Source organism: Acomys minous (assembly GCF_964271855.1).
Source record: "Acomys minous genome assembly, chromosome: 6".
Classification (NCBI taxonomy): domain Eukaryota; kingdom Metazoa; phylum Chordata; class Mammalia; order Rodentia; family Muridae; genus Acomys; species Acomys minous.
Window position 1 is genome coordinate 98,025,386 of NC_140487.1, and position 20,018 is coordinate 98,045,403.

General features: G+C 42.6%; 1 protein-coding gene across 4 annotated transcripts in view; it reads right to left on the minus strand.

Moving 5' to 3' along the window:
- NFYC (nuclear transcription factor Y subunit gamma) overlaps positions 1–20,018 on the minus strand; it is a 71,247-nt gene that overhangs the window by 12,680 nt on the left and 38,549 nt on the right. For all 4 annotated transcript variants that reach the window (XM_084784889.1, XM_084784892.1, XM_084784890.1 and 1 more), the window contains exons 3-5: positions 11,131–11,202; positions 9,115–9,228; positions 4,447–4,542 (exon numbers count right to left, since the gene is read on the minus strand). In XM_084784889.1, the coding sequence (XP_084641015.1) occupies positions 4,447–4,542; positions 9,115–9,228; positions 11,131–11,202 (282 nt within the window). The remainder of the gene's footprint in view (positions 1–4,446; positions 4,543–9,114; positions 9,229–11,130; positions 11,203–20,018) is intronic.

The following is a 20,018-nucleotide window of genomic DNA, read 5'->3' on the forward strand; positions in this document are numbered from 1 at the left end:
AACTCTGTGCTCACCACAGACGTGTGTACCCCCAGCATCACATTTGAGTCTAGTTGCACTTAGCCACAGAAGTACAACCCAGGGGGCCTGATGATAGCTCTCCGCTGGGGTGCTGCCTTGGCTGACTAGGGAGGCAGTATTCTGTCCATCTGCTGGGTGAAGAGATTGTTCTTCAGCTGACGTTTTCCATGGCAGAAGGAGTAAACAACCCTCTCCCAGCCACCTTGAGCTCACAGCTGAGAGTGTAGGATGTTTACACACACTACAACATGGTTACAGCCCAGGGGTTGGTGGGCCCCTGACCACCCACAGAGATCGGCATCTCATTCCAAGTGACTTGTGACACATGGTGTCCCTGTCTAAGACAACAGAAGCATTTGGCTACATGGGCTGAGTAAAAATATTAGCTAATTTTATTCACTTCCTAACACAGAGCTAAGCCTGTCAGGTCTCAGAAAGGAGACACTTCTAAACTGAGACCTAACTGCCTAATGTTCTCCAAAGTGTGCCTCATGGCACTGTCCTCATTGCAAGATTTTGTACCTACACGGCAACTAACTGCCAGTTCTGCTCCAATTTGCCCTATGAGGGCAAATACTGCCCGTCCCTTGCTTGCTACCATCCCTGGTATTCCCACACAGGTACTGGTAAATGCTGCCTCAGTGATGAGTCTCAACTTAGACAAGCAGAAAGCTAGAGCCAGAAAAGTACTTTTCTGAATGCATACCGACTGTTGGACAAATCCTTCCGAACGCAACAGCTATTAAGCTAACTCTAGACACAGTGCCTAAGCTCTCCATAGTTCTCCTCAGATGCTGTGCCCATGCATATGGGAAAAGTTCTCCTTGCAGTATTGAGCTGACTGCTTTTGTGTTTGCCTGCTGATACTGTAATTGGACTCATGGACAGCTAGTCTCTGAGACACAGGAATCACTACACAGCAAGGTTCCCTAATGGTCAGCCACCCAGACCAGGAAACTACTGCTAATATTCTTGCTATATAAGCGAGTCTTTAACCGTAAGCTGGCCTTCTGGGTTATTGTATTCTGTGCTTCAAACCTACATAGTTTCAGTTCTCAGCATGATTATGCAGAGGCAAAAGGAGGGCAGGAGAACCCCTTTTATTTTCACCTAGTCTCAATTTCCAGAACATTGTAAGCTAAGTCCATTTCAACTTCAGTTTTTTTTTCCCATTTTAAGCAAATGCCATAGCAATACCCTTTTAAAACAGAAAACTGAGGCCAACTACTCTTTCCAAAGCTGTGGAAATAAGTTCAATCTCTATTTTGCTCTCACTGAAGTCTCCCTTCGTATTTTATAAATAGGAAGACCAAACCTAACACAGAAAAGCTCTTGGCTGTGAGAGCACTAAGGACTGAGCAGCAGAGCAGCTGGGGAGGCAGCAGAGACACTGGCACTTCCTGCCTCTGACCTGTGACGGCTCCAGGTATCCATGGTTAGAGTTAACAAGCATTGAACATTTTTTTAGTAAGACAAAAAGCAAATTCTTTAAATGCCTCTGCCAGAACACAAAATTCAGCTTTATCAAAAGCTATCAAGCAGGCAGGTCGCCTCTCTTATGCTTCCTACTGCATCCTCTCAGGGAATAACAAACCAGACAGTTTCTAGGACACTGTTGTCAGGACAAGGCACGGCAGCTTTCAAATCGTTGTGATGGAAGGAGGCACAAGTAAGTTCTTCCACTTTATGAAGACTCATTCTGAAAATGGAGGCCAACCAGCAAGGGAATGATAATGCTTGATTTAAAGAAATGGGTGACACGGTAATGACATTTCAATGAGCAGGAACTTTCAACTCGTAGCTTAGCCTAGTGGGGAAGAAGTCAGCCCTCAACTACCTTCTACTTGCACACAGTCTACTTACTTCCATGGAAAAAAGAGAGTTAAAGATTCCAAATCATCTCTGAGAAGTCAGAACCATAGACTCACAATTCAGTATTTCCCTTTTCCAGGTATGGAATAATCCATGGATGATACAGAAGCAGGTATTTGCTCAACATTAACAGTTGCCTTCTCCAAGGTGGAGACTAAAAAACAATGCAAGTGAACAAATAGCATCACGTCACAGGGTCGTCACTACACTGATGAGCAGCCAGCTCCAGACTAGGAAAAAAATACATTTGCTTTAGTAGCAGAGTGACCTGCTGCCTCCTTCACAGGGTATGTTCTGGAGAGTAGGCACTTTTAAAGGACTTTAGGAGGTGCCAGCCAATTTGGAGCTTGGGAAAACTTCATTGTCTACAGAGAATTAAAAAATGCTATCTTAGAATTTCAGGCCTGCTTTCTGCAATCTCAACCTTTAAACGCTAGGCAGCAGCTGTCCTGAATAGGATGCCAATCAATAGCTCAAACACCTACAAAGAACTAAACCCAGGCAGCCTAAGGAGTGCTCCTGCTCGATATTCTTTAAAGGCAGCTGGATCAAGCATCGTGGAAGCAGAGCACTCGGGAAGGAGAGACAGGCAGCTCTCTCTGAGTTCCAGAACAGGCTGGTCTAGAGTTTCAGTCTAGCCAGGGATACACAGTGAGACCATGTTGCAAAAAACCAAACCAAAGCAAAGGAAAAAAAAAGGGGGGGGGGGGGAGGAATGAATCAGAGCACTTCAAGTCTAATACCCCAAGAGAGCCAAAAAGACACACAGTTTTGGAGAAAGGTATAGGACAGTGGCTCTCAAACTGTGGGTTGCAAACCTTTGGGGGCGTTCAAAGATCCTTTCACCTGGGGGCTGGAGAGATGGCTCAGAGGTTAAGAGCACTGTCTGATTTTCCAGAGGTCCTAAGTTCAATTCCCAGCAACCACATGGTGGCTCACAACCATCTATAACGAGATCTGTGGTGGCCTCTTCTGGTGGTCAGGCACACATGCAGACAGAACATTGTATACATAATAAATAAATAAATATTTTAAAAAATGCTTTCATCTAAAACTAACGGAAAACAGATATTCATGATTCCCTACAGTAGCAAAAGTACAATTATGAAGTAGCAACAGAATTGTATGGCTGGGAGCCGCCACAACATGAAGAACTGTATTAAAGGGCTGCAGTGTTAGGAAGGCTGAGACCCACTGGTGTAAGACAACACCCTTCCTTCTCTTTAGTCAGACTATTCAGCAGGCAGCCCACAGTGAACAAGAAGTTACTACAGTAAGAGCAAGGCCTGATCACATCACAGATCTTACCACCTTGTTTTTAAAGGGGGCTCCTGGTGGACACATGAGAGCAAAACTCCAACAAGGAAAGCAAACTCATGGTATTAGCTACAAAGGAACAGAAGCAGTCTGAGTTCTTGTGACTTCTCAGAGAGAAAGGAATCACCCCAAGAAAAGGAGTCCAGTTCATGAGCACAAACCTGAATGTCTCAAAGCCGATGAGCGCAGCCGGGGACGACTGTGGCAGCCTGCCGCTGTAAACATCCGACTGAAAGCTCCTCTCAACACCTTACAGCTTCCAGTCAAGGATGTTTACAGTAGCAAAGACTGCCCTCAAAAATAAAGAGCTTCACTGAGGAACACCCTGCTCCCATATAGAAGTGACCCAGGGCTTGGTAACCCCAAAACAGTCATGCAGGGTCAGAATTAGTGTCAAATAGAATGTCCACTTCTCCAACACACTTTCTGACTGGTTACTAGTACAGGTCAGCATGGGGAGAATGGTTGTCATTAAATGACTCCAGACAGCATATTACAAAATAATTTGTTGAATAAAATAAAAACAAGCAGGACATGGTATGGCTTTGCTTCTATGAGGCTCTGCCACTACTTCCCATGCAAGCTGTGTGACTGAAACAATTAGTTCTGTAAGACAGGGGTCTACTACAATCACAATTAAGAGTTGTATGCACCCAAATGCTGAACCAAGCAATTGGTGTGATCTTTGGAGGTGAACAGGCAGAAAGAAGTGAGGGCAGATACTCTGTTCTTGTAATGGACAGAAAAATGTAAACAGTGGTTCTAAAACTCGGCTGGCCACTAAAGCATCTGAGGAGCTTTAAATGTTATTGATTCCTGGGGTCATGGTATCATAGGCTCTGACTCGGTGGAGGAAGGGCAGAGCCAGCACACTACAGAGACAGCACAGAGCAAGACAAGCAAGGCCACGTGCTCCAATCCCATCACTACGCACAAGAGAAGCTGTTTCTTAGAATCTCAAGTCTGACTAGCTGAGAAAGATTTATTTTAGATCAAGAAATCCTGAAATAGCTTCATCCCACTGTCTGTGACTAGGCTTTAACATTCACTTTGTTTTCAATGCAACGCCACTCCAGAGGCACTGAGTTAAAAGTACCCATCAATGAGAAGGAGATGTTGAGGATGGACTGGAGAGAAGCGACAGGAACAGCAAATGCCTCCAGTGGGTGGAAGGAGCCCTGGACAACACTTTGCCCGGGCCCTGCAGGCAGCACTGGGCATGCCCTCCCTGCTCACCTGGCGCTTTGGAGGTTTCAGTTCATCTCTTGGAACAATATCGATGAGAAAGTCGAACTGATCAAATTTTGTAATTGCCATAGCAATATCATTCCTCTGTAACAAAGAAAAACAGAGTAAAAAACTGGCCTAGGAAGAATCTAATTCTTTTGGCTTTGTTATTCTTCAAGTAAGATAGGGTGACCTCCCCGGCCCCCCCCTCAGCCCCTAATATCTGGGATTAAGCCTATGGTCTTATATAAGCTAGGCAGATGTTCTAAACTGAGATATTCCACAGCCTAAGGAGATCATTTTTAGGCTGCACTAAATATCCCTAGGTGTATCCAGAGCTAAAAATAAGAACAGCTAAACTTCTATCAGACTTGTTGGACAGAAACCAATGAAAAAGATACAGGTATCTCGTGCTGTAGGGTGGGACATCTGAGCCCGACTCACTTTTCTGCTTGTTCTGCTTGCCAAAACCCTCCATAAAACTGTCAAAGTACCATCCTCTAACTAATTCAGGACAAAGCCAGCAATCTCAACTGGCATTCTGTGGTCAGCAAGGTCAGCCCATCATTCACTTGTTGACCTTTTCAAGGACCTAAACACAAGTTTTTATAGGCACTTATAATTGAGCTACTTAATCTTTATATGTTAGCTATGGATTTTAATTTAGAATTCAACATTATATTGCTTAATGCATAGTTTAAATCTGAATTTGGGCCTGGATGATCAAGCCTGAATTTACTATAGGTAGGTAGAGAACATAGGAGTCAGCTGACAAGAATGTTACAGCTTGCTCAGGTGGGCTCTCTCTTCAGTCTGCAGGTCCCCTTCCCTTGAATTAATAAAAACAGACGCTTTTTGGGGGTAAGATCTGAGTATTTTATTGAAAGTGTCATGGTAAAAGAAAAACCACTAAGCTCAAGTGAGTGATAAACTTTAAGTATATAGAGGAAAGTAAATCTTGAAATGTATTTAAAGATCAACTACTTGATAGCTGAATGATGTAAGGGGTGCAATAAATTTGTTTTGTTTTTCAAGACAGGGTTCCTCTGTGTGGCCCTGGCTATCCTGGAACTTTTTAGAGTAAAAATTTAATGACAGAACTTGGGAAGAAAATATACAGGTACTCGCTACAAACTTGATGTTTGAAATCCTTCACAATAGCATAACAAAGAAAAGCAAACAAACTCATAAAAACAGTCATCAACCTCTATAACCCACATCTTAACCAAAGAGGACCCATCAGACCAAACAGGAAGGATGGAAAATTTCTGTTTTTTTCTTCCCTGGTATCTGTCATGGCCCCAAGCCACTGAAATGCAAGCCTCCAATCCACCCTTCTTGCCAATTCCCAGCCTGATAATAAACCCTCCTAACCGAAGCAATGCATATCTTACAATCTGCCAGAACTCATCCAGAATGCGTACAATAATATTGCATTCTTGACAATGTCACCTATTTAAGCTAACTAAACAGCTCATCCATGGATAGAATGAAGGAGAAAAATAAACAATGCCTCCACACATATACACAGGCAAAATTTTTCCGGAGTCTTCTGTTAATATAGATATACTTTAAATAGATCTTTTTTTTACCCTTCTCATAGTCCAGGTTAGCCTTGAACTTGCTATATAGCCAAGGACGACCCTGTGCTCTGGAACCTCCTGCCTCTACCTTCCAAGTGTCAAGAGTTCAAGTATTATACTATACCCATTTTACTGTGCCTTCCCTTTAAAATTTTTGTTTGGTGTTTTGTTTTGTTTTGAGACAGAATTTCTCTGTGTGGCCCTGGATGACCTGAAACTCACTCTGTAGACCAGGCTGGCCTAGAACTCAGAGATCCTCCTGCCTCTGCCTCCTGAGTGCTGGGATTAAAGGCGTGCGCCACCACCTGGTTTACTGTGCCTCCCTTAATATTTTACCAAGTTATACTCATTTCAGTGAAATCTAGAAATTTAAGCTATTTGGATTTTGATGAACGCATACACCCAGGAAGTTAGCACCACGCCCTACAGCAGAGGCAACACCAGTGGTTACCAGTGAAGGTGGTACTGCTTTGATATCACACATTAGACAGTTTTCTCTAGGCTCTTTCACTTTCATACAGTTTTTAGTTTTACTGTATTATATGATGTAGTGGTCTTTGTATCCTAAGTCCTAATACATTTCTTGATGTATCAGAATTTGTTTATATATTTCTGATGGGTTCCTACGCTGTTCCCAGTTGGGAGCTATTACAAATACAGTTATTATAAATACTCTTATGTAAGATGTCTACATTTCGGGATGCAAATCTAGGAGTGGAATAGCCTAGAGTGATCATGTGTTTAACTCTATTCCAAACTGCCAAGTAGGTTTTCAAGAATGATTACACCAGTCTAAAATCTGGCCAGCAGTAACTTTGGATACATTTTATACGAATACTTGGAATTATTTCTCTCTGACTTTAAGTTATTCTGGCAGATCAGACCAGCATTTGCTGCAGTTTTAAGCTGTTATTCACATATGTCTGGTGATGCTGCACACAGGCTTACTGACTACCACCTTTCATTTTACTTTATTTATTTATTTTTTAGACAGGGTTTCTCTGTGTAGCCATGGCTGTCCTGGACTTGCTTTGTAGACCAGTCTGGCCTCGAACTCAGAGATCTGTCTGCCTCTGCCTCCCTAGTGCTGGGATTACAGGTGTGTCCCACTGCACCTGGCTCTCTGTTTTACTTTTTAATCTGAATTGACCTAGATAGTAGCCTTTATAAGACCATACATATATATATGTATGTATGTATCCTATGTATATACATATATATGAGAGTAGGAGACAGTGTGCCAACACCATGCACATTTTTTTAAAAATTTAACTTTTTTGCATAGTGGTTGGGCACAGTGGCACATGCCTATAACCTTGGTACTCAGGAGGACAAACACTCCAGGCCTAGAGTTGCAGAAGTAGCTCAGTGGCTAGAGTACATTCTGTTCATTCAGAGGATCCAAGTTTGGTTCCTAGCACCCACCTATTAACTCCAGCTCCAAGAAATCCGTTGCCTTCTTCTGGCTTCCACAGCAAGCATGCAAGCAGGTGCGCAGTCTTTTTAAATAAGTGGAACAGGGAATATAATTCCAGGGCAGCCTGGACCACACAAAGACTGTGTCCCAAAATTAAATAAATAGCAAAGCATACAAATCTTAACTTGTGTGTATGTGGTATACGTATGTGTGAATGCATGCAGAGGCCAGGATTGATCAGTGTCTTCCTAAGTCTCTCTCCACCTTATTTTTTTTTTTTTTTTTGAGACAGTCTTTCACAGAATCTGGAACCCAATGAAACTGGCTGAAAAATGAGCTCCAGGGACCACCTGTCACAGAAGCACGTATAGCTTTTTACATGGGCTCTACAGAGCTGATGCTTACGACGCAAGCACTTACTTTACCTACTGAGACGTCTCCCCAATCCTTTCTATTTGCTTATTTTTTGAGATGAGGTCTTACTATGTATCCGATTTACCTGAAATTTACTGTATAGACCAGACTGGCCACAGGCTCCCGATGATCATCCTGCCCCTGTCTATGGAGGATGGAGTGACAGGCTTGCACTATCATGCCCAGATACAAATCTTAACTTGCACTCAATGCCCATCTGCACTGGATGCAGACTCCACAAGCATATGATCTGTGTATGTTTTAAACACTGCTGATGGATAGAGACTGTAACAGTGCGTGTCATGTTGTATGTGTCCAGTAAACATTTCCCATTAGAAATGAGTAGGTGTATACATTTCCAATTTTGTAGGTAATAAAAAATAAGGAACTCAATGGCTTTATTAAAAATACTTTCAATATTTTGTATCCATCACATTTTTTTTTTAATATCTGGAAAAACCTTTCTTCTAGAACAGTAGTTCTCAACTTTCACAATGCTGTGACCCTTTAATACAGTTCCTCATGCTGTGGTGACCCCTGTCCATAAAATTATTTCGTTGCTACTTTGTAACTATAATTTTGCTACTGTTATGAACCATACTGTAAACCTCTGATGTGCACCCCTCAAAGGGTATGAGCAATAGGTTGAAAACCACTGCTCTAAGGGCTAGTGCTTACTTAATAAGAAAGGATTTTGACTTGCTAGGTTAAAATAAAGAGAACACAGACAGGTGGCTCTCTCAGTGAGCTCAAGGTCAGTGTGGTCTGCACAGTGAGTTCTAGACTAGCCACAGTTATCTGATGGGGCTCTGAATCAAACAAACACATACAAGAGAACACTGGAAGCAATGTCAAGGAACGCAGACAAGGTAAAAAAGAAAACAAAACAAAGACAACAAAAACCTAGTGCACATTAGTGAGACCCTGAATTCTTTTGGGGATTGCCTTTTCCTGACAGCTCCTAGCTTCCAACCAGAAATCACATCTGGCAACAGACAAATTCTGGATCTCTTACACTTTGTTGCTAGTGCGGCAAGTAAACTCCATCACTAAGCTATGAAAATTATGTGCGAACTAGAAACTAATATTCTTAGAAAGGAAATACCATCATTGTGTCTACAAAGTATACCTGTTCCAAAAGAGAAAGATCACAATTACATACCAGCTTGGTGGGGGTCCACTGGTCCAAAGCATAGGAGAGGAAAAGGCAGATGAAGGCAGTTGCTTGCCCTAGTTTTTTTTCTCAATATGAGTCTGCATTACCTGAAGAGTACGACGCTTGTTATCCTCTGTGTGGATCCAGGCTCGAAGAGTCAGCTCAGTGATAAAAATCTGGGCTGCCTTTGCAAAGAGCACAGGGGCTTCTGCACTGATCATCTGTAAGAGATTGTAGGCCCACACTGTCATTCAATCCAGTCAGCCAGCCAGTCTCTTGCATCAACACCTACATTGGGACAAGAGCTAAAACAGAAGGTGCTGGCCTCTAGAGCAAAACAGATGCCAGAGCAGGAGTACGACAGGTGACAGGAAGAGGAGAAGAATGCCAACGCCCAATGCTGAGGTTATAGGCATTCTGGGGGTGCTTTTTTGTTTTCTAAAACAGTTTTTCTGTTATTCTAGTTGTCCTGGAACTCTCTGTGTAGACCAGGCTGGCCTTGAACTCAGAGATCTGCCTGACTCTGTCTGGGATTAAAGATGTGAGCCACCACCTCCCAGCTGGAGCTCATACCTTAAAACACAAGCATCAGGCAGAGACTGGAGTGGTACGGGCTTTTGAAACACTTCTTCCAATGAGGCCACATGACCAAATCCTTCCCCAAAGCTGGGCATGTGGCACACATCTGTAATCCCAGCACTCAGAAGGCAGAGGCAGGTAGATCTCTGTGAGTTCAAGGCCAGCCTGGTCTACAAAGTGAGTCCAGGACAGCCAGGGCTGTTATACAGAGAAACCCTGTCTCGAAAAACAAACAAACAAAGAAAAAACCAACCAAACAAACAAACAACCCCAATCCTTCCCAAACAGCTCCACCCACGGAGACTCAAGTATTTAAATGTCTGAGCTCTACGGAGGCCCCTCATTCCACCAGCACATGTACCTTTCTGATAGTCTGAGCTTTTACAAAGCAAGCAAGCAAACAAATAAAAGAGCCATTAGTGGATTAAACTTGTGAGAGGATTAATCCCTGGCCATTTTTCTATTCCTAGGAATTCACCTCTAATTATGATTCCCAGGGAAGAAGAATTCTGTCTCTTTACCTCTCAAAATGTAGATGGCATTGAATTTGCAAGGAAAACTAACAGTTAGTATAACATTCCTCCTTTTATTAGCTTCCTTCCTCGACTAACTCTATGGGATTTAATGGAATAAATATTCTATTTGTTTGTGTTCTGTTAAGACAGGTGTCGCCTCATCATATAGCCCAGGTTTGCCCAGAACTTTTGGTTATCCTGTCTCTGTCTCCTGAGTGCTGGGATTATAAGCATGTGCCAACACGCCTCCACATTTTACAGGTATGGAAGTATGCACAAAAGTGAAACGACCATGTATGTTGGTAGAACCAAGACTCCAGTTCTCATTTGATGTATCTTTAACTCTATAGCTGGTCTGTTTCTGTAGCTCTTTCCAGCTTCGGTTGAACTTGGAAGTCACACATACTAAGGCAGTTTAGTACATGTCAGGCACTGTGCTGGGTACACAGGCTACCCCCACTTATTTCCCTTAGTAACACTAGAAGTGTCTTATAACAGCAACAGAAAAGTAACTAAGGCAGTATAGTATCACCATGAGAAATTTCTCACAGCTCAGAAGAAGCTAGAAAATGCCACAGATGCTGAGAGGACAGCAGTGTTCTGTGGAGCTGATGTACACGGATGCTGAGAGACAGCAGTGTTCTGTGGAGCTGATGTACACGGATGCTGAGAGACAGCAGTGTTCTGTGGAGCTGATGTACACGGATGCTGAGAGGACAGCACTGTTCTGTGGAGCTGATGTACACAGATGTTTACACTCCATAATGACAAGAATCAGGGGCAGCACCTGATCTCAAAAGTAAACACCAAGTATCTTTGGGAGGAGGGGGGGTGAAATCCCACAATATCTCTGATTTTCAAAGAGACATCATTTAATAATTAAAGCTGTTCAATTAAAGGTCACTTCATTTTAAACAAAAGCCAAATAAAACCATAGGCAATATATCATATTTTCATTTCTGTTAAACCATGAGATCTAGAGGAACGATCAATACTTATTGTTTTAGAAATTAATGTGAATTCATTCACCTTCACATCTTCATCCAGTTTCATAATCTTCTTAATGCGAGCCAGTGGGAGTTCCTGTACTCGGAAATCTTTCTGAAACGAGCAACAAGAGGCGCGTGAGTGTGGGGTGGCCAGCAAAGTGGCAGAGCACAGGCAGCAGCAGACAGACCGGTATAGAGCCCCAGTGCAGGAACTATGGCAGGAGAAGAAGAACGGATAGATTAACAAAACACAAGCTCCAAACAAAGTTCTTCACTTAGCCCTTGCAGAGCTGCAAACCCTCAGTGTGCACTCCTGAAGGAAAGGCAGCCTCTAACAAGTTCGCCTCTGCTCAGTAGGTTCATTTCAAGTATCTCCTCTTCTTTCTTCTGTAACCAAGTTTACTCACGTACAACATGCAGATTAAGAGATAAAATCTCTGCCTCCAAGGTCCTCCCTATACTATGGGTTCTTTTTTGGTTTGAGACAGGGTCTCCTTACTGGCTAGCCTCAGATTCACAGAAATCTCTCTGCCTTTGCCTCCAGAGTGCCTCCTGCCAGCTCTTTGTTCCGTGGGAACCTAAGGGTAAGGGTAAACCAAGCAGCTATTTTCTAGAAACAGGCCTGCTACTTTCCTCTTAACAAAAATGGGATGGAGAATATACACCACACCAGCTGGGATTTAAGAAAGGGTTTTTCTGAATATCACCACTCCAGTTATGTGCCATTTAGGCTCTTCCTCCTTTTGCTTTATTTGAAACTACTGCTATTTAAACACATGTCCAAGAGTGGATATAATTCTAGAAATAAAAATTAACTTTGAGCCGGGCAGTGGTGGTGCAAGCCTATTATCCCAGCACTTGGGAAGCAGAGGCAGAAAGATCTATATGAGTTTGAGGCCAGCCTGGTCTACAGAGTGAGTTCCAGGACAGCCAGGACTACACAGAGAAACCCTGTTTTGACACTCCACCCCCAAAAAAGTCTAAAAGAACTGGCAGCACAAAGGAATACCTTCAAGGCAGAATATGAAAAAAAGGTTCCTAATGTCTCTACATAGGCCAACAAGCTTCTTGGCTACACTCAGTTCTACAAATTCAAATAACACTTTTTCATCTTTTTCTTTTCAATCTGGTAACATTCTCCATGAAGCCTCTACTATAACTAACCTTGGAGTGGTAGAGGCCAAGACATCCAGTTTATTACTACTTTACAAAGAGACAGTGGGACATCCTCTGTCTAACCTTGTTTCTGCTCCTCTTTCATTTAACTCATCCCTGTAGCCTAACCTGTAACTATGTAAAAGTAGAATCCTATCCCTATTTTTGAAGAACTTGTAATTTTTCAAAGATAGTCATATCAGAAATATTATATAGTCCCCATCTCACACTAGAGAACGTGTGTAAGTCCCACAGGGACACAAGGAAGGAAGCCAATAACCAGCTGGCAAATTGGGGCTAGAGGGAAAGAAGAGCTGGGAATTGTTCCACAGAAAAGGTGACATAGAAATGATGTTTAGTGATACTACAACTTGCATTCTCAGAGAAAGAACAGTAAGTACCAAATACCACCTGTAGCATCAGAAGCATGACTCAAGAGCAGAGGATAGCAAAAGCAAAGAGGGAGTTAGATTAGAGCCAGACACTTGAACACATTTTTTTAAATGTTTAACCACAACAATCTATCCCTTGCCCTCTTACTAGTGTGACACATCTCACAAGATAATAATGCTCAGAAATGTAAAAGAAAATGTGAGGGATGTAACTCTTAAAGTGCCCCCTGGATACACACAGCACATGACCATAAGAGTTAGCTCTTTTGCAAATATCCTGCCATTTGTCATTTAATGTCATGTCCACAAGATTTTTCCAGAATTATGTAACCAAAGCCCAGAGTTATTTAGCATGTGCGCATGTGCACACACACAAACACACATGTCCAAATCAAAAAGCCCTCTTAAACCAGCATGGCAGCACATGCCTGTAATCCCAGCACTGAAGAGGCAAAGGCAAAATGACTACTTCAAGTTCCAGGACAGCCAGGGCAACATAGCAAGATCCTAATCGCAGAACAACCATACAAAGAGACAATCCAAGCATAGTAGTACACACCCCATACTTCAAAAGGCTTATTCTAAGACTAGATTGGGTTACCAGGACTGTCTCAAACCAAAAGACCCCCAAAAGAAACAAAACCCCAAAATGAAACTTTTTCCAACTTGAAAAGAGTGTAATATCACTTTGAAAGTTCTAGGAGATGATTCCTGATTTAAAGCCAACAACAAGTAGACTAGCAGAACACAGACACTATGAAAATAGAGTGCAGGAGCACAGGAGTTGAAGAAGGGATGGGGGGGGGGAGTGAAGGAGGATGAAAGAATGATGAGCTATCCGAAACTGAAGGTGTGATGACAGACACCTTTAACCCTAACACTCAAGAGGCAGGCATATTTTTTATGAGCTCAAGGCCAGTTTGGTCTACATCGAGATCCTCATCACCACCTGCACCCCTCAAAAAGGCCTTATGTAAGCTTTAAAAAAAACAAACAAAAAACAAAACAACAACAACAAAACCTTGGTTTACTTTTGTTTTTGCCCCCCCCCCCGCAACAAGGGAGTATGAATGGAGGTACCTGCCTGAGTGGGCCACACTTCTGTCAGAAAGCATCAGTTACTAAATGAAATTTTCAGTGCCAGGTGTAGGATACCTCCCTACGAGTTAATAATAGTCAGGGAAGCCCCAGAGGACCCCCAGACAATACAGGCTACTGCTCTTGTTCTTGGTTGCCCACTGGAGTTAGACAGTAAGCTCCTATTGCTAAAGACACAACACATTTTGATTGAAGGAAAGGGAAATTTAACTAAGACTGACCTCCATGCTGACTAGCTTTAATAGTGCCTTAGGGTGCTATGCAAGAGAGAAGTTATCAACTGACTTATTGAGTGATAGATGGTGCACGGCATAGCCCTGGCCTGAAAGGCAAGATGTGCCTACTAGTACAATAGTGGCATGACTATATGGTGGTAACCAACAGCTTTCTGACTGAGTTTGAAGCCTGCTCTGCAGGAAGGAATTCTTGTCTAGAACGCTAGATCTGGTTTAAAAGGGGGAAAAAAGACGATGACGACCTGGGGGCAGGGGGAGGGGGAGGAGGCGCAAACGACAGGCCCTATTACTGTTGGTTTTGTTTTTTGTTGTTGCTGTTTTGTTTTTAATGTAAAACTACCTTCTAAATATTTATATTTATATCCACAGATTAACGCTGTTTTCAACCTTGGTCAGAGAAGCTTCTTTTTACAGTGAGTAATACATAAGTGGTCAATGTGCTGAGAATAACTGACTATTGAGCACTTAGCTCTCAATGAGACATTTATGTCAATCCCTCCAAGGCCCAGGGAAATTGTGGTAAAAGAGTTAAGAAGAAAAAAAAAGAGCTGGAGGATTGGGAGGAATATTGCGGAATGCTGTCTTCTGGATATGACATGGCTGCTGAACTTATGAATTCACAGCACCTATGGTTACTTGTACAAGACCTATAAGATCAAGCCAGTCAACATTCTGTCATGGATGAGATGGCTCCAGCTCTAACAGGGGAGTTACTGGTAACAGGCCTGCTGCAGGGGAGTGTGGCCATACTAGGTTACCCAAGCTCCCATGGATGATGGTTCCACACCCATGCCAATGCAGATAACTGGAAACAGGGAGTTCTTTCTTTTTTTAAAGGACTTGAAGGCGAAAGGGGAATGTTTAGGGAGATATGGAGGGACTGGGAGGGGAGATCTGGGGTGGATATAATCAAGATGCATTGTATACACATTATGAAAATGTTAAAGAATTTTTTTTTAAAGATTTGGTTTTTTTTTATATGTACTCATGTTTATATGTATGTCCCATGTATATGAGCACCTGCAGGGGTCAGAAGAGAAAGAGCATCAAATTCCCTGGAGCTAACCTACCCAGTGTGTGTGTGTGTGTGTGTGTGTGTGTGTGTGTGTGTGTGTGTGTGAGAGAGAGAGAGAGAGAGAGAGAGAGAGAGAGAGAGAGAGAGAGAGAGAGCGAGCGCGAGAGCTCGTGTGTGTCATGATCCCCAAGCCTGAACTCGCCTTCTCAAAAAAGGGAGTATGTGGGGCTGGAAAGATAGCTCATATTTGAGAGCACTGGCTGCTGTGTAAAAGACATGGCTTCAGTTCCCAGCACTACACGGTAGCCCACAAGCATCTGTACCTCCAGTTCCAGGGGACATTTTTCTGACATCCACAAGTACCAAACACATATGTAGTGCATATACATACATGCAGGCAAAATAAAACTCATATACATCAAAATAAATCTTGAAAATTTTTTCTAAAGCAACAGTGTATGAAAAATGGATCATAACAGGGGGTTTTGTTAGGGGTGAGATTAATTGTTCCTGACAACAGCCTAGTTTTCTATAATTCCATTCTAGTTTTCTAGAAACAAATAAGAAGCCAAAGCCAGTTTGCAGGAAAAGGGGGTCTCTCTACTGTCAGCTTACTGAAGCCCCACACTGACTTTCACGTCAGAGAACAGCACTGACTCCTCTCCCAGTTGACTCAGGAGGAAGGACTAACAGGCAGACCAGTCTACTTTTTAGGAACTGGATCATTAAGTTGCAGAGTAGACTCTCTCTGAACATTCTCATGTTCCTGACTACAGTTTGAGAACTGTACTTAAATTATTGCCATGTTAATGTGTCAAGTTTCAAGAGACTTGAAATTACGCAAATGGAAAGCCAAAGAAAAGTCAAGTAAATTCTTTAAGCTACACTACAGAACCCAAAGTTTCAACTACTCAGCCCACTAAGACACTCCAGAAAGTCAAGATTCTCACCCTTCTGAAAGCAGTAATTCTCAAAGCTGGCTTCATTTTGGAAATGTTTGGGGGACGCTCTCAAAAATCAAGTTGCATGGGCTTTGCTGTAGACTGAGACACAATAGAACTTAGTCCTTAACATCAAGCCTTTTTCAAAAAACTCACTTCAAAACTGTCATCAAGAGTAAGGGTTAATGGTCACTCTTTTAACTAGAATTTATTACTCAAATGCCATCCTTAGACTTGTAATGGAATTACCTTGAGAATGCAAAGGAAACAGACTGAAGATCCACTGCAGATTTTTAAATCAGAATTAATTTTTACCTGCTTACCTCCTGGGCTCTCACAGACATTAAATCTGTAAAGCACAGGTGTACTGGAAGAACTTACAGCACACGGCTTGTTTTATGGGTTGTTATTGATACAGGGCTTCACTATGTAGCTGGTCTGGAACTGCTATGTAGACCAGGCTGGCTTTGTCTTAGAACTCCTGGCTCTACTTCCCAAGTGATAGGATTAAAGGAAGCCACCTTGCCTGTTTGTCTTAAAGATTAATTTATTTTTACTCATTTTATGTGTATGAGTACTTTGCTTGCATATGTCTATGGACTACAAGAGTGCCTGCTGCCCACAGAGACCAGCAGAGGGTGTTGCATCCCCTAAGACTGAAGTTACAGATGGCTGTGAGCTGCTATGTGGATGCTGGGAGTTGAATCCAGGTCCTCAGGAAGAGCAGCCAGTGCTCTTAAACACTGAGCCATCTCTCCAGTCCTCAGGGACTATCTTTTAACAGTCCACCAGCCTTCCATGATCCTGCTTGATTACATGATTTGACTGTCCTGTCAGAAATGTCATTGTCTCCAGGCAGTGGTGGCGCACACCTGTAATCCCAGCAGTCAGGAGCAGAGGCAGGTGGATCTCTATGAGTTTAAAGGCAGCCTGGTCTACAAAGCGAGTCCAGGACAGCCAAGGCTACACAGAGAAACCCTGTGTAAAAAAAAGAAAAAGAAATGTCACTCTCCAACTTAGAAGTGTTACAGCATGAAAAGAGAAATTAGTTAATTACTAAATTATAGCTATCTGAAGGCTAAACTGGACACTGAGAGTAAGTCAGAGAAGATTACATTTTTCAAGATTCAGGATTCTCGCCATTTGTCCCATCTACTCCCGCCCAAATCACTACCCCCAAAGATTAAGTCAGCTTTCTCTCCTCGACCCTCAAAGAGGTCTCTACAATTACAAAACTCAATGACAAGATGTCTACTATGACTTTACATGGCGCTGAATGCTTGTAATTCTAGTGTTTGGGACGCTGAAAGGACAGAGGGTAGAGGGAAATCTGGATCCTATGAGACTGTCACCACCACTTAAAAGGGTAGGAAAGAAATCTGTTACTGACTGTTCCCAGAGCATATAATGTTTTATGTAATCACTGAGGGGTATGGTTACTTGTAGGATCTGTAACCAACTTCATTCCCATCTGAGCACTTGGATTTATGGACAATTACAGAGCTGTTAAGAGTGCAGGAACAGATGGTCAAGTTGAGATGAAAGACAAATTGCTATTACTTAAATCAGACTAAAATGACTAAGGACTGATATGTTCAATACATCATGAAATACACCACTTGTCAAAGTTCAGTTACTTGCTTTGGAACAACCTGAGTTCCAATTTAGACAACACTACTTTTTTGTTTGTTTGTTTGTTTTGTTTTGTTTTTCGAGACAGGGTTTCTCTGTGTAGCCTTGGCTGTCCTGGACTCACTTTGTAGACCAGGCTGGCCTCGAACTCACAGCACTCTGCCTGCCTCTGCCTCCTGAGTGCTGGGATTAAAGGCGTGTGCCACCACGCCCGGCTGACAACACCACTTTTACAAACATTCTTCTTCTACTTATATTTGGGATGATTTAAACACAATAGATTTTTTAAAATCTGCTCAACATTTTGAAGTATCAACCTAAGAGGATCTGGCACATCTGAGAAAGTCTGCTATCAGTGTGGCTGTGGTGGTACACTCGGGAGACAGACATAGACAAAGCACAAGTCTAGACTGGTCAGGGCTATATAGCAAGACCTTACCTCAACTCCTTTTTCTCAAAAGACTAATTTTAAGCACCACTGAGTTCTGGAAAGACACAAATTAAGAGCTAAAATGCTGCACAGTCAGAGAAGGAGAGGTCTTCCTGTGCTACAGGCCCTAGAACTAACCACAGGCTGTACTATTAGAAAGGAAACAAGCACCCCAACTTCACTCTCATGAAAACTTGGAACTGATGCTCTCTATACTAAGTCTGATTCATTCAATCATTCCTTACGCAGCTATTATACGTCAATCATTCTCCTAAGATGTTGCAGCACAGTAGAGATCTAAGGATCTTTCAGAGGCACATGGAGAGAAAATTTTAGTTAAGCCAATAGAAGAACAAGCAAAGGCAACTTCCGTTTTGTACTGCTTTTCTTTTCTTTTCTTTTTTAAGATTTGTTTATTAATGTGTATACAGTTCTCTGCCTGCGTGTACACCTGCAGAAGAGGGCATCAGAGCACATTATAGAGGAGGTGAGCCACTATGTGGTTGCCTCTGGAGGAGCAGCCAGTGCTCTTAACCTCTAAGCTATCTCTCTAGCACCCCCCCTTTTTTTTTTAAGATTTATTTATTTATTATTATGTATACAGTGCTCTGCCTGCATGTACACCTACAGGCAGAGGAGGACATCAGATCTCATTATAAATGGGCATGAGCCACCATGTGGTTGCTGGGAATTGAACTCAGGACCTCTGGAAGAGCAGACAGTGCTCTTAACCTGAGGCATCTCTCCAGCCCCTTCTTGTATTTCCTTCTCTTCACCTACAAAACGTGAACCAGAAGGGTACTCATATTGCACCTGCCTGATCCAAATCAAGTAAGCACATAAAATCAAGGAAATATAGGCAGTGGGTTCTATGATGGCTAATTCTGGCTGTCAGTTTTACTGAATCTGGGATCAACTAAAATACAAACTGCTGGGGTACTCCTGTGAAGGATGTTCTTGATCACACAGTCTAAGTGAGGGAGACCCACCCGAAATCTGGGTGGCACTTTCTGGCAGCACATATAAAAGGACGTAGAGGAAAAGAGCCTTTGCTTTCTGTCTGTTTGCCCTCACGGCAGTGGCAAGTTCCTTTATCTTGCTGCAGCATTCCTTTGCTGATATTAGAACTGACTTCTTCAGGATTCCAGTAAAGACTGAAGCAGCCTTCCAGGAACCCTCCAGGCCTTCAGCACCAGAATGGGCCTGCGCAACTTCCAGATTCTTGGCTTCTCCAGTGTTCATTGTTGGACTCCCTGTGTTGTGTCCTATAAGCCAATCTAATGTGTGTGTGTGTGTGTATGTGTGTGTGTGTGTGTTTTGTGTGTTCTTTTAGAGACCACTGACTAATAAAGATTATCTTCCAAAAATGTGTGCAAAACACACCACACTTCTGACTTCATAATTTCATTGTTATCCCCTGTTTACTCGATCTGAAACAGCACAGATAACTAACACTTGGGAATACTGAAAAGAAACATCTCTCTGGAAATCCACTCTAAAAACAGGCCACTCAGAAAGGGCTCAGCCAAGCTCAATAACCCAAAACCCCCTTTGTGTAAAGAAACACCACCCAGTGGTACATTCAGAACATTAATACCCCGATGTCAGTACTTATTTATAGTCTGTCTTGTGAGAACACGTTCCCCACAAGAGCAATGATCTAGTCTGTCAGGTGTATTATTAGAGCCACAGAACGCAGCAAAGGTCAAAGTAGGTGAAAAATAGGAACTTGTTAATTAAACATATAAACAAACAAGTTGATTTTGTTTACCAGAATATAAAGGACATTAAATCTATGACATTAGCTCCATGTCAGGAAAAAAAATCTAGCATCTGCTCTGCCACTATACTGTTACCTCCAAGGCTGAGCACACTGGCACAAGACATAGGGAGTTCCTTCAGTATTTGCTTAGACACCAGACTAAGTGTTTTTCATTAAAAACATGACAATGCTAGCCAGGTGTGGTTAGGCATTCCTGTAATCCCAGCCCTCGGGGGCAGAGGCAGAGGCAGGCAGATCTCTGTAAGT